This window comes from Vulpes vulpes, chromosome 14 (assembly GCF_048418805.1).
Source record: "Vulpes vulpes isolate BD-2025 chromosome 14, VulVul3, whole genome shotgun sequence".
Taxonomy (NCBI): domain Eukaryota; kingdom Metazoa; phylum Chordata; class Mammalia; order Carnivora; family Canidae; genus Vulpes; species Vulpes vulpes.
In genome coordinates, this window is record NC_132793.1 from 1431208 (window position 1) to 1446349 (window position 15142).

The 15142-nt window shown below is 55.2% G+C and overlaps 1 protein-coding gene across 28 annotated transcripts in view; it reads right to left on the reverse strand.

The window, feature by feature from the left end:
* The window catches only part of LOC112932232 (proteasomal ubiquitin receptor ADRM1), a 55337-nt gene that overhangs the window by 13688 nt on the left and 26507 nt on the right, over positions 1-15142 (reverse strand). For 21 of the 28 annotated variants that reach the window (XM_072735427.1, XM_072735441.1, XM_072735431.1 and 18 more), the window contains 8 exons: positions 12124-12306; positions 10334-10441; positions 9648-9737; positions 7493-7616; positions 5704-5832; positions 4559-4682; positions 3403-3493; positions 44-1329 (listed from right to left, as the gene is read on the reverse strand). In XM_072735427.1, the coding sequence (XP_072591528.1) occupies positions 1227-1329; positions 3403-3493; positions 4559-4682; positions 5704-5832; positions 7493-7616; positions 9648-9737; positions 10334-10441; positions 12124-12306 (952 nt within the window). In that variant the 3' untranslated portion in view covers positions 44-1226. Of the gene's footprint in view, positions 1-43; positions 1330-3402; positions 3494-4558; positions 4683-5703; positions 5833-7492; positions 7617-9647; positions 9738-10333; positions 10442-12123; positions 12307-15142 lie in introns of those variants that run through there. The other 7 variants (XM_072735425.1, XM_072735421.1, XM_072735423.1 and 4 more) reach the window with 1 other exon arrangement.

Below are 15142 nucleotides of genomic sequence, written 5' to 3' on the forward strand. Positions count from 1 at the left end.
TCGGGTTTCCAAAGCTACAAAGTCAAGCCTTCGGAACAGGTACTCGCTTTTAAAAGTGGTTTAATTACAAATGTGATGCTGAAGGCCAGGCACACACTGAGACACCCTCTCACGGAGAACCCACCCCTCCATACGTCCGACCTCGCACGTGTGCCTGAGTGTGCAAGTGTGCCCGCGCTCAGCTCTGCCACCGTCTGTGGCGGCGACGTTTCTACAGAAAGACCACAGTCACTTGACAAGGTGTTTGCTAAAAGGGACATACGCCTATTTTTTGTTAAATAGCTTTAATTCCGGGCTGTGAGCAGACGCTGCTTCGGACCCTCCCGCGGCGCACACCCGCCGTGACGTGCATGCTGGGGAGACGGGGACGGGACAGCGCCGCGGGCCCAGGCGGAAGGCTGCAAGCAGCGGCTCCCACTCTGCGACCGGGCGTGGCCCGCAGGGACTACGAAGCCCCGGTGCGAGGGGAGCAGACGGGGCCAGAGCCTGGGGAGTTCTGTCAACAGCCCTCAAGGCTCCTGGCCGCCCTAGGGGTCACGGTAATGCTTCATTTGGGACAGTATACAATTGGTGATTAATGCATATCTTGCTTTTCGGCAAAATACTATTCAAGTACTTTTAACTTAAATATTTTAAAAGTAATCTTTACATTATTGAAGATTGGTAAAAAATACAGAATCTGACAACTTTTCATTTCATTCAATCTGATGCTTTGAAAATCTTCACTCCCGTATTAACCATAATTCAGGAGGCAACTCCTGGCCTGTACAAAACTCTTCGAAGGACTTTTCTCAAGATCCGTCTTCCCCTGTTACTGTTCAAATTCACATCAGTCTCAGAAAGCCTGTGCCGCGTTACAAGGAGGACATGGAGGGGTCTAGGACTACAGGAGCCCCTCTGGTCACTGCATCATGAACGGAGGAGGAGGAGGGTGCGGTAAGCCACACACGCCCAGCCCAGGCCCATCACGTGAGGGGACCGCAAAGGATTTTCCTTTCCACCCTTAACGAGCACATGATGATCCCAAGTGAAGCTTTATGAAGAGGCTGCAACAGTAGTAAAATGTTTGGCAATCAAAAGTTAATTAGAATAAAATCCTCCACCGGGACGGTGCTGTCGCCATGAACACAGTCGCTGGAAAAGCTGGTCTCTGCAGTGAGCGGGGCTCGGAGCAGCCACGTGAAGGAGTCCAGCCTCCGGTCCCGGGCCCGGGGCCCTCCAGCCCCTCAGTAGATATCCGGGCAGCGTGAGAAATTCCGCTCAAAGTAACCCCCCGTGTACAACCAGTCGGGAGTTCCCGTGTGCGGGTTGCTGCCCTGGTGGAACCACCTGCAACACAGAGGCGGCGCTCAGGAGGCGGCGCAGTCAGGCCCACTCCCTCCGAGGGGTGACGGGTTCCCACGGCAACACAGCCGCAGCCAGGGCTCAATCACCGGCTCCCTCGGGGGCTCTCCCCTACCCCCCAGGCCGCTGTCCACTTCCCGGCCAAACCTCACGGATTCAACAGGAAACACGCCGGGCCATCAGCGAGCCCGGTGGCGGTCGGCTCAACGGCACCTGCGCCTCTACAGCGCGGCGCTCCCCAGGGCGGGCATCTACCTGGGCGGGGGGGCTGGGGCCAGAGGGACACCGCGGGCTGCCACCGGCTGCGGTTCTGGTGTGCGCCTGAGGAAGCCCCCACTGGCTCCCCTGGGGCGCCTGCGCCCCTGCACCCGTGCCCCCCCCGCCCCGCTGAGGCCCCCACCCTGCACCTCATGCCCCCGTAGCCCCGTACCGCCCCCATGTCCTCACTCCTATAGCCCCCCTCCCCTTGCACCCATCCCCTCACATTGCCCCCGTGGCCCTACTCCTGTAGCCACCCCCAGCTCCTTCACGCCCCACTCCCTGTGGCCCCTACCTCCCCCGCCACGTACCTCGTCCCCCTACCCCATGACCTCGCTCCTACAGCCCTCCATCCTCTCCCCTTGCACTCCTCCCTACCCCCTCCCTCTGCACCCCTCCACCCCGTGCCCCTGCAGCCCCCACCCTTCCCCTCCCCCTAAACCCCTCCCCCTTCCCCTCATGGACCCCCATCCCCTCTACTTCTGTTGCACAAAGTGAAGGCAACAAAGGATGCCTGCAGGTTATCATAGAGTGGATGTGGGGGACTCACAAAGTGGAAGTAATCATCTTAGGACAAAAATATCATTATTTCCACAATGTATTTTTTAAATCGACTACTTAAAAATAATGAAGGAAGTTTAACTCTTTTCAAGCTTTTTTTGGAATGAAGCCAATTCTAAGTATCAAACTACTGAAAGCATAATATCAAATCAAATTGGGAGCCCAAGCCTGAAGAATAGAGTTAAATATGTTGGTCATATGACCGCCACTGGAGGCGACTGTATGGAGCCTTGAGGACAATTACTACGAAGTATGAAGGATGACTGGAAGAAATACTAACTAACCGGCTCAAGACCACCCGAAGATTTCTGCAGGACTAACATTTTAACAGATACGTATTTTCAATTATGCTGAAACATTACAGCACTTACCTGATTGAATCCTCATCCGATGGGTTATTCTCCATTATGATTACAGACAAACCACACTCGCCACAATTCCCGTGAGAAAGCAGGAGGCGGCCCAGGGCCAGTGGTGTCTGCTCCCCGTCTGTCTCTCTGCATCTCTGTGTCTGCCTGTGTCTTTATGTCTCTGTCTGTGACTGTCTCTCTGCCTCTGTGTCTGTGTCTCTGCATCTCTGTCTCTCTGCATAACTGTCTCTCAGAATCTCCCTCTCACCTGGTCTGAACACAGGTGTGTCTGACCTGCAGGCACCCCAGGCACACAGGGCTCCTACCCTCCCCATCCGTGCTCCTGTCACCAGCCGTGGCCCTTCAGGCCACCTGTGCCTCATGGCAGGTGATGCGAGAGGCAGCCTGCAGGCGGCAGTGCCACAGGGTGATGGCTAAACCCACTATTTCTTCCGCAGTGTCACCTGTCTGAAAGCTGTTTTCCTTCTCTCCACAGCTTGGTTCCAACTATGTTCCCTTTATTTTTTTTTTTTTAAAGATTTTATGTGTTTATTCATGACAGACACAGAGAGAGGCAGAGACCCAGGCAGAGGGAGAAGCAGGCTCCCTGCAGGGAGCCCGATGCAGGACTCGATCCCAGGACCCCAGGGTCATGCCCCGAGCCGAAGGCAGGCGTTAAACCGCCGAGCCACCCAGCGTCCCTTTAAAATAGGCCCTCGCGAGAGGAGCGCTCAGCATCAGACGCTGCGGGCAGGGGCACATGCTCGCCTTCCGGGGGCACAGCCCGTCGGTGCTCCTGAGACCGCATTGACGGGACCCGGCACCGCTTCTGCTCCATCACGGGCACACGAGGGCCCTCGCCACCACCCCTCCCGCCACCGGGCCTCACCTCGTCTGCCACTCGGCCTCCTGAGTGGCTCGCTCCCTCCGGGCCTCCCTCTGCTTCTCCTCGAGCCGCTCCTTCTCCTGGCTCGCCAGATCTGGGGACAAGCACACGGTGGGGGTCAGGAGTCAGGGTGGACGGTGAAGCAGAGGTGAGCGCTCAAGGAAGCAGATGCCGGGATGCCCCCACCTCCAGGCCCAGATGAGAAGTCACATTGGCTAAAATGCCATCTCTGCAAACCAAACTTGGCCTCGAGTGCACGGTGGTGCCCTGACACCAGCAGGGCCGTGGGGAGAGGCTGCGTGCTCCTACCACGCAGGGAAGGGCGGCCGAGCCTGCGGGCCGGCACAGGCAAGGGCACCGTGAGGCTCACGGGCAGCCCCCAGGGGGCAGGGGCAGCAGGAGCCTCTTCTGCAGAAGACGGTCCCAGGGACCTGAACCTCAGGCTCAGCCGGCACGAGGCACCCAAGGGCTGCTGCCCGGTTGTGAGTGTGAACCCAGAGGCTGGTTGTCGAGGGAGCAGGGGCTGCCCACCCACTCCGCCCTGTGCAGTCTCTCCACTCAACGCCAACTGTGTAAACAACACCCAGGGCCACTTCGGACGGACTTCCGGGGAGTCACGGGCCACTGCCCTGACCCAGGCAGCCAGCAGGCGGCCAGTTCCCTCCTCACATGGACACATCCTCAGTGTGTGAGCAGCTGAGCCTGGGACATGGGGCCTTTGCTTTTTTTTTTAATTTTTTTTAATTTTGATTTATTTATTCATGAGAGAGAGAGAGAGAGAGAGAGAGGCAGAGACACAGGCTCCATGCAGGGAGCCCGACGTGGGACTCGATCCCAGGTCTCCAGGATCACGCCCTGGGCCGAAGGCAGCGCTAAACCGCTGAGCCACCTGGGCTGCCCTATGCTGACGTTTAATGAACAACCATATCATCTTTGGAATGTCACCCTAATGTCTGTTGACACTAATAATAAAATCTGGGGGACTTGTATTTTGCATGTATCCTGTTTCATTTCATTTTTCATGTAGCCTAATTGTGTCTACAACTGGCTACAATTCTTAAAACTCTTCCAGCATGGAGAGCACGAGAAGCACTGTCCCAGGTGTCCCCGTCCATCCACCTGCAGCCCGCGCCCCTCCCCCACCAGCCTGCAAGCGCACCCATGTCGCCGTTCTCCATGCCGCGGATGTCGGGGCGCAGGCGGCAGTCCGTGGGGGCCAGGGTCTTCTCCATGCCGCTCTGCAGCTCGTTGAGGCTGACGGTGAAACTGGTGAAATTGTACATCTGGGAGAGGAAGCACAGAAGCTGTTAGTACAAATGGCACTGCTTTCTGTCACCGCTCATGGCCAGCAGCCACTGGGATCAGCTGAGTGTCACCTGCCCTGGGGGCCTGCCCTGCAGATCCACCGGCCTGGATGCGGCCCCACCAGTGGGACAAGGCCGCCTGTGTCACCAGCACCTCCACAGGCACAGGGGTGGGGGCAGGGGGGTGGTGCCCACCCTGTGCTCCAGCTCTGCTCCTGGAGCCTGACGCCCCCCATGTTGGCGGGCAGGGCAGCTCCCCACACACCCCAAAGGATGGAGGGAGGAACCCTATTTGTAAAAGATGTTCCCTCAAGAGAAATCTGCCTCTTGTTCCGTCACACTGTACTATTTTACATTCAGCCGAGAGGGGCAGTGGCTGTGCCAGGTAATATGTGCATAGGTGGATGTTTTATTTCCTTTTAGTTATTTTACATGTTCTGCTATGTTAACAGGACATAATGACACAATAGATTACATAACATGTTGTATATATAATTTATATATAAACAAAATAATTGTTAAAGAAAGTTTATCACACGTTATTGTATCTATTAGTTATATGTTGTACGTTATTGTACATAATACAAGCTTATTATATGCAACATAAATTATAAGTGCAACTTTCAAAAACATATACCAAAACGCACTAAGCCTCTAAACTGACAAGTCAGAAAAATAATCTCTCACAACCACTGCGGAAGCCCCTTCGTAAGGCTCAGCTAGTGCAGGTCGCTAGACCAGGCACCTGTCATACTGCGTGCGGCCCGGGTCACCACCTCACACGCCAGGTGGGGAGAGCGCTGCATTTGCTGCGGGGAGGCCAGGGGGCCCACACAGGGTGCAACCCAGTGACAGAGGGCCCTCGGCTCTGGGCCACAGTGTGGACACGGGACCAAGGCACAGCTGTGGGGCCTGGCCAGGGGTCGGGGGCACTGGGGGCCACGGAGAGGCCTAGACTTGAGGAGGGTGGGTGGCAGGCATGGCAGGGGGGCAGACGAACCTGGGCAGAGTTGGGGGGCCGAGTGTTGACCCTCCAGAGTAGCTTGCTGCCGGGAATGACATGCACAGTCTCCTGAGCCTCGGGCACGGCGTCTAGCACGTCGCCATCAGCTTTCTGGGAGCTGTCGTCCTGAAACACAGAACACCTTGGGACGGCCAGCCTGGACGGCCAGTACCCCTGAGCTACTGTCAGGCCAGTGTCAGCGCTGGGCACACAGCAAGATGGGCTCTCTAGTGAGGAGAGGACATCGTCGTGTTCTCTTTGCTGGGGGGGCTCCCCAGAGGGAGGGCAGGACGTCAGCAGCAAGGCAGGGCTTTCCTGCAGGGAGAGGCACCTGCAGCACAAAATGACGCTCGAGCGAGTCTGCTCACCATTAGAGGGGGGCGACATCTTCTAGAAAAGCTCGTACGGTTCTTGCTAAGGGCGGCTCCTGGGCTGGAGACAGTCCTCACGCTGCAGCCCTGCCCACAGTCAAGAACTGGCTCCCATGTGGCGATTTCACGGTTACCTAGAGCTTCTAGCCTGAACCCCCACTGGAGACCACATTGAAAGCAAAAGATACTACTACGACCTGACTTTTCAAAATCAGTGGGACCTGGAGAAAGAAGTGGGCAGCCCTGCAGTGGTCACAGGAGAATGCCTGAGTGGGACCGGGTGGCCTCAGGACCCCCCACCCGAGCCAACTTCGATGGGGTTTGGTGCCAGAGGCTAAATAAAGGCCGCTTGGCAATGTGTGTTCACATAAAACTCTCTCTCACATCTAGGTTACCCAAAGGACAACGAAGCCAAGCTAAGGCATTAAAAGCCAATCCTCAATGGATTCCATATTCTGAGTCTGTGTGGTCTTCAAATGCAACTTTCCTTTTTTTCAAGTAAAAGAGCACCATTAGAAGAACCGTCTGACGGCACCCACGGGACGCCACAGTGCCAGACACTGAAACCCCAGGGGAGGCCGAACACCTTTGTGAAATAACCGTTGAACACTTGGGTTTGGCCCATGACTTCTTACCTCAAAAAACTGGACACTTCTTTTGAACTACCACTTCTAGTTCTGGGTTGCTTGTTGTTTTTTTTTTTTTTTTAAGATTTTATTTATTTGAGAGAGACAGAGAGCACGCGTGTGCAAGAGAGCACAACCAGGGAGGGGGCAGAGGGAGAAGCAGGCTCCTCCCTGAGCAGAAAGCCCAACGTGGGGCTCAATCCCAGGACATTGGGATCGTGACCTGAGCCATCCTCATTTCTAGTTTTAAGCTCAAGAATAATTAGCCCTAAGATAATCAGTATTCCAAAGCTCCAGGGAAAAAGTATTGTTGCCAAAACTTTTTGACTGTGGAATATATTATCTGGTTCTCAGAACTAAAAACACAGACATGACGTTCTCTTGATTTTTTAATAGGGTCTAAGCTAGCAAGGTGCAGGAAGACAGGAGGTTTATGAAGAAGCACCCAGAGCCTAGGGTTCCCAGAAAGAAACACAGGTGCACTGGATTCTGCTTGGGGGGACACGGGGGCACCGAGACCCCAGCCCAGCTGACAACAGCAGCCTCCGCACAATCGAAATGCAGATAAACACACGCTCCGCCCCGTGCAGCACCCAGACAGACAAGCAGTCTCGCTTTGACAGGCAGATTGCAGGCCTTCCTCCTCCCCAGCTGGGGCTCCACAGACAGGGAGCAGAGGAACGGCTGATTCCCAGCACTCGTCTCCAGCAGCCGGAAGCCGGGGCCCACCCATCGGGTCTGCTCCCCCCCCCCCCCCCGGGGAGGGGCAGTGCAGGGGGCAGCACTTACCGGCTGTGCCTTGCTCAGGGGGTCACCCCTCCTCTCCCGTTTCTTGTAGGACTCATATGCAGCAGGGTCTATGCCCCACAAACACTCTGTCCATTTTCCATAGATCATAAAGAGCTTCTTTTTGCTGTAGTCAAAGGAAATTTTTATTTTTGTTTTTTTAAACTTTATCTTTCTCCATAATGTCTACACCCAACTCACCACCTCGAGATCAAGAGTCACATGCTCTTCCAACTGAGCCAGCCAGGCACCCCATCAAAGGGAATTTTAATCATAAATCATTCATCTAAACATGCAGTATGTTACTTCTGACCATGGGATCAACCTCTGTTCTCACTTGTCTCCTTATCAATGTTAGGACTTCTCTGGACATAAGTGCAAAGAGGAAAATCTGCCTTTTAGGATCCCTCCTTGGGCCTGATTTGCCAAAGCAAAGTGAAGAAGATAAGGACACAAAGCCCCAAAGGGTCGCTGGCAGGGCCCTGCCAACAAGAGGAGGTGAGAAACGAGGGCGTCTGGTGTCATTTGCGCCTGCGTGCTGGTCTGGTCACTGTCCCTGAAACGCACGAACTTCCACGCACTCTGTCCTCCCCTCTTCCCTATAAATCACATCAACAGCCCTTCCAATTCCAGTGACATGGTTTGCTCTGTCTTTCTAACCACACATTGGATGCCCACGTCATCGCTTGCCTGCGATTTTCGTTTAGTAATAATCTCTGGAGACTTTCCAGATCAACCACCAGAGCACTCTGCCTGATTCCAAAAGGAATGCCAAGAGCGCTGGGCCGTTTTTGCTTTTCTTTTTTACATCCTCCTGCGGGGAAAGCACAGCGGCCATGTGTGCTCTAGAAATGCTACTCTGCCGGGCACGTGGCATCCTGGGAGTGCGCCCCTGTCTCCAAGGCTCAGCCTGGAAAGCTGGCACGCAGGCACTGGTGAGGGGACACTTGACCAGTCCTCACTTGGCAGACACCTTGGCTGGCACAGTCTGCATCCGAGAGGCACAGTATTAGGAAGAGCTCACTCCATTTTAGGACAGAAAACCAGGAAATCAGAAAAGGGTTTGCAGCCCCTAAGGGCTGGTGAGCGTGGCCTCGAGGCGTGGCAGGGACTCGGCTCCCATGGCCCCGTGTCTGCAGGTGAGCTGACCACGGTCTCCGCCTGGGTTGTTTCCACCGCCAGGGAGAGGCCGCGCAGGCGCTGGCCAGTGCTCTTGTTGTGAAGAGGGCTGCTGTCCCCGCACGTCTGCAGGCTGAGTCCTGACCTACTTCGACGGGCAAGGTGCTCAGAGTCTAACGCCTGAAAGCACCTTGCAGGCTGTGTGAATGGGTGACTTTCTGGTACCCAAAGAGTAGGAAGGAGAGGAAGCATCCACTGCTTTATACTGAAAACTTGTTTCTAATTAAAAATGTGTAGGGAGCACCGGGCTGGCTCAGTGGGTGGAGCATGTGACCCTTGATCTCGGGGTGGTGAGTTCAAGCCCCACATTGGGCACGGAGACTACTTTTTAAAAAAAGAGGGGAAAAGAAAAAAAGAAAATGTGTAGCTTTTGGAGCTGGAAGGAGCTTCCTGACATTATATAAGACCCAAATTCCTTACCAGGGAAAAAAAAATGAGAAATCTGAGACCAAAAACATAAGGTAACTAGCCCGAAGGACAGAAAACCCCGGAAGGTCTGTTGTGAACTCCTGTCTCTCTGCTCACAAATACTTTAAAAGTCCCTCGCTTAGAGGCTAGAAAGAACCAGCCGCTGAGAGGGAGGCTCACACGGGCTAGGGTCTGAGTTGTGCTCAACGACCCATGCAGGCGCCAAGAGGAGGCGACACGCTCACGTTTCCAACCTCAGTTCTGGCTGCAAAACCAGAGTATTAGCTCTCTGTGGGGACACCCCATTTCCTCACATCCGCTTTACCCAAAGAAAACAGACTCAGATATTTCATCCTCAAGAGAGGAAGAGGCAGACCCTCACCAGTCACCACCCGGAAACGACACTTAAAACTAAGCCTTCGTCTCCCTGCAGACTCAACAAGGAAATGTCTTTTCTAAACAACACAGGACCATCATTTTTTCTACCACGAACAGATGTCACTGGCATCACTGCACGCTAGCAAGGCGCACGTGCTGGAGGAGCCCCGCTGAGGCGTCCGTGTAGACCTACTTTTTGTCTTGAATGTGCCCCTCCACTTTGTGAAGTTCTTTTCCAAACAATCCACAAGGTTTGAAATGAAGCACACACTTGTCTCCAGTCCTGTGGGGAAAACACACACAGGCTTCTGTTGTGGGACGTGCAATGTCTGGGGGAGACACGTGGGGACACAGAGGCGGCGGGGGCCGGGGGGGCCAGGGGGACCCTGCTGCTGTGACAGAAACGTCCCACACTGCCCGGTGCTGAGGGCTGCTCGCTTCAGTAAACACACTAAAGATCACTGAGGTTTCCACTTTCAACGGGTGAATCTTAGGATATGCGAGTATCTCGAGAAAGCTGCTGGAGAACAAAGCTGACAGGCCATCATTCCCAGGAAGAAGGTACGGACAGCAGGTAGCATCCGAGGAGGGCTGGGACTTTCGTCCGGGATCACGCCATTCTTCCTCAGAGTTAGAAACTCAAAACAAATTCACTATTGTACTAAAACCAAAACACGAAGCAACAAGGGGCACCAAAGACGGTGGGAGCGCCGAGCAGCGTCCACGCCGGCCAGCCCCCCGGCACCCGGCGCGGCCCCCCTGCAGGCGAGGCAGCCCCAGGATGCCGCGGCCGTGGGCAGGGCGGGGGCGCCCCTCGAGGACACGGCGCGTCTGCACATCCGCCCGGTCTGACCACCACTCAACGACGGGCGCTATTACCTGTGGTTTAAAATCTCCACGGTTCCATACTGCTCTATCCAGAGCTTCCCGATGATTACGTTATGTACACAGCAGGTGGGGTTGGTCCAGGTGTAGGCTTCATTGTGTCTGTGAAACATGCCAGAAAACAAGCAAGTCAGAGGCCAGCAAGGAGAGAGACACTGCGTGACCTAAAAAGCAAAATACCAGACAGAATTAAACCATAATTGCCTTAAAATCTGTACAAGAGCAGAACACTGCTTTGAACTCGCTCCAACGGTGGTGATTTATTTAGCATTTGTTTGAAATTTATTTCTGCTTTCCTTTGTAGCATCAACAAAGCTTTCTACTTAAATGTCAAGACAAGCTAATAAGCAAGAGGAGACCACCGAGACAGGGACACGGCTGTCCTGGGAAGCTGTCACACAACAGCCCCTTTGCCAGCAGGACTTGCTCGTCCCACACCGGCCCAGGGGGCCGGGGAGCCGCTCCGTGGCAGGGATGCTGGGGTGCACCGACTGTTGGAACAATGTTCCAAATGCCTCTGCACTTATCCCTCACCCTCCCCAAACGGCCTGACCAAGGAGAAACCCCCGCGAATGTGAAGCAAGATCACCAGACCCGCGTCTCGAGAGAGGCCGTGTCAAAAGCCATAACGAGGCATAAAGGGCAGAGATCAGCTCAAAGCAGAAGTATTTCAGGACAAATATCTGGAACCCCTCAAATTTCCAAGGGGAACCCACACGCATTAATCAGTAACGTCTGCCACTTTTCAATTCTGCACGCCCCACCCCAAGAAAGCAAAGACCACCACCAGACAGGCACGCTTCCTGGCAAACGGGGTGCCCTCACTGGGCCTGGTGACCTCGTCGGCCCTGGGACGCACGGGACTCAGGGGCTGGTATTCTCTGGCAACCAGCCAGGCTGGGCCGGCACGAAGCAAAAGTGGTACCAAACGCCTGGTTCCAGCAGGCTACCCCTGGCAGGACTCGCGCCCCCGAGAACAGAGGCATGCCACGGCCGGGACCGCCTACGCCGGTCCTCTAGCATCCAGGTGGTCACCAGAGATGCAGGTTTTGCTTCGTGAGGTGTCTGATCAACGCCGCACTGGGGAGCATCTGGACTGAGATTTAACAGGCGTGTGAGCAGCCTCTGGGACATCCACGTTCCCTATGTCCTGGGGTTATCCCTCGTCTCCCTCCTGCCCTCTGTGTGACCAACAGGGATTTAAGGTAAGGGTCACTTCTAACATGAGGTCCTAAAAGACACCACGCCTTCTGTCTTGGTGGCACCTCCCCCCTTGAGTCCTCAGCTCCCACAGACGCCGGCACCACGCTGTGCACAGATATCCCCATGGAGAGGCCACAGCGAGCGACGGAGGTTTCCTGCCAACTGTCACAGAAGTGGCCTGGGAGCAGATGCTCCACGGGCCACCTTCAGGATGCAGCGTGGCTCACGTCCTGCCTGCCACCTCCAGGGACCCCGAGCCAGGGCAGCCTGCTACGCTGCTCCCCGGTCCCAGAAACCATGTGGGGGAGCAAACGGTGGCCGTTTCAGGCTGCTGCACTTGGGGCCATCAGCGAGCAGAAGAGCTGCCAGCCGCAGTGACTACAGCTCCCCGGGTCACGGGGAGGGAGAGCTGTCCCGCCAGCAGGCGTGGGAATCCCACCCGTCCCGGTGAGGTCTGACGTGGACTTCCTCTTTGAAGCAGTTTCTGCGGCTGGAAGCGCCTGAACAGAGAAGGCTGCGGCCCTTCCACCGGAAGGCTGGGCCTGCACGCGTCTCCGCCGGCCCGAGCCGCCCACACTCACTTGAGCAGCTCCAGCGTGATGGTCCCCCGGGGCTCGGCCTCCACGCTCTTGCCCCAGAACTTCAGCTTCGGGTAGATGGAGCCGTGAAACAGGAAGTCCTGATTGAGGCCTTCTGAATAAAATGCACTGATGGGGGGGTGGTGGCTGACCTGCTCGGATATAAATCTGAATCCTAGGTCTTCCCTAGGCACAGAAACAAGAGGGGGGACAGCCACATTAGACACAGCAAAATCTGACAAAGGTGGGCTCAGCAGCCCTCTTGGCGAAGCCCCTTGGCCCCCCACACGGCTGGCTCACCGCACCCTTGTGGCCGGGAGGGGCCCTGGGGAACGGGTGCCCTGCCACTCTGGGTGGCAGGAGTATCCCACACCTGTGCTCTGCCTTCACACATGGCCTGACACTGACACCCCGTACACACACTTGCCTGCACACGGACACCGCGCCCCTGGGGCAAAGCTGAACGCCACATGGAACGAGAAATAGTGCAGAGGCGCCTTCTACCCTGAGGCTCCCCAGCACAAGCGGGTCTTGGTGTACCTCCTAGAACCAGTGACCGAGACGCCCCAATACCAAACTGCCCCTCCGTCCAGAGGGACACCCAGCACCTAATGAGCCAAAACAGGGGTGAGTGTGCAGCACTTTTTTTTTTTTTTTTTTTTTTTTTTTAGTTTGCAGTCTTTCTGAAGGGGGTTCTTCTCTAGCCTTTTTCCAAGGCTCCTGGAAGTTTTGTGATGGAATGTCTGATGCCCCAAGATACTCTTGGCCAGGAAACCGGATTTTTAGTACACACTCCTTTTCAATAAAAATGTCAGTTTTTAATTGTTCCGGAACTGTGAATACACCTACAGTTGTAGTCATTAAAAATTATAAAAGCTAAACCACATAATTACTAACTTAACTGGAATCAGAATTTCCAATCATTACAGAGGAAGGAAAGTTGAAAAATTAGATTTTAAAAGGTTGCCTACCCAGGTATGTAATTTACAAAATGAATACTTGTCTAAGAAAAGCAAGTGCTATTTTGGGCTATCCAGGAGCAAACTGCAGGGAAAAAGACATGGAGCACGACTTGGTTCAGATACGTAGCTCCTGAAACAGGAAGACCCCTCAGGGCCCGGCCTGCAGCAGACACGACGGCCACACGCACGACCTGGACACCAGGACACGACATGCGTAGTGTCTGCAAGTTTAGAAGAACGTTCGTTTCTCTGCCCATCTGAAACTTTGGCTCAACCCCCAAGTTAATTTCCTAGAAAAGACGGACACGCAGGCCTGTCACACTGTCTCCAGCACCTTGGGGTTGTTCATGGGCTTTTAATCTGTATTATCTCCCATGGTCTAGAACTTCCTTTGTATTATGCTTTCCTTTCTCTTTTCAAGATCCGTTAATGGTGCTTTTGGGGTTTTTTTTAAAGATTTTATTTATTTATTCATGAGAGACACAGAGACAGAGAGAGAGGCAGAGACACAGGCAGAGGGAGAAGCAGGCTCCACGCAGGGAGCCCGACGTGGGACTCGATCCCAGGTCTCCAGGATCACGCCCTGGGCTGAAGGCAGGTGCTAAACCACTGAGCCACCGGGGCTGCCCGGTGCTTTTGAATAAACAAAAATGCTACCAATCTCCTCAGAACTAGACAAGGTCAGAGGCTCGAACCCCGGCACCTGGCACTCTGACTGCAGGGAGGTCATTCCTGATCAAGACGGTAATTCTAGAAAAAAAAAGAACTCTCCCCATGAATTCACAATAAAAGTTTCCCTGAAGATTGACTCTCAGGACAGGACTTCCCTTCATGTAGGCCTCAGTTTCCCTGTGTCTGAACCGAAGGAGCAGGGACGTGCCGTCATCACACGGGGCCCCGCTGCCTCCTGTCGCCACGAGCACACCCCATGGCAGCCTCCTCGAGGTAACGCAATCGGAGAGGTGTCAGCACGCGGGGCCGCCGGCCTGTCGGTCCATTGGAAGGGGGGACCGCTGCCCCCAGGCCCCCACAGACAGGGAGAGCCGGGCCCCAGATGTCTGCGTCGCTTCCCCAGCCGCTGAGAGAGCCACGTGGAGAGGCGTGGGCTCCAGGTGACACCCCCCGCAGAGCTCTGAAGCCCGAGCTGACACACACCCGGCACATGCCCGGGCATTGACTCAAGCAGACCCACAGCCATTTACTCACCTTTGAAGAACTCGTGATCATTAAGAACCACATCATTAAGGGCAACAAAGAGCCCAAGAAGCACGGCCTGAGGGCTGACACCAACCTGCGGTGACCACACAATGCACCACTACTGACTTCCTGACAGAAGCAGCGCCACGCGCCACAGCACGACGTGTGCACACGTTAGACACAACAGAGCAGCGTGACTCAGCACAAGCTTGACGAGCCGTGGGGACTGAGGATGGTACGATGCTATGTGACAAGCGATACGCGTGAACACGACCGCATCGTGTGAACACACACACCCCCCCCAAAACATGAACTCTGTCTTCTATGGGGTTACGTCTGACTCGTCTTTGCTCAGTTTACATATTTTCTATTTTCTACAATAGACATGATCTTACAATGGAAAACAAACTCTTAACTAGTAAAACATCCCGAAAGACTGTCCACAGGACCCAGGGCTAGGTGACAAACTACGCTGGCCGTCCCCCAGCGGCCTGCAGAGGAGCCACGGCCCAGGCCGGAGGGCTGCTCCTCACCCGCTGAGCCCATGACGGAGAAAGACAACGCTGCCGTTAGCTTGTGCTCGTGTCGGTCTGGGTGGGCACCTGGCACGGGCAGCGGGGCCAGGGAAGAGCTGCCCAAACTGGCCCAGCCCTTCCCCCCGGGGCCCCGCCAGGACCGCCACCGCTGATCCTGGGGGGCGGGGTGTGCGGGGCCGGGTCAGAGCTGGGGGGCGGGCTGGGGAGCTGCTGATACAAACTCCACCCGCAGGGATGTCAGTCGCCGCCCCCCCCCCAGCACGCCCCTTGTGCCTACTGCCCTTGCAGCTCCAGCTGCCCCTCCGTGACATTTACCAAGACGCCCCG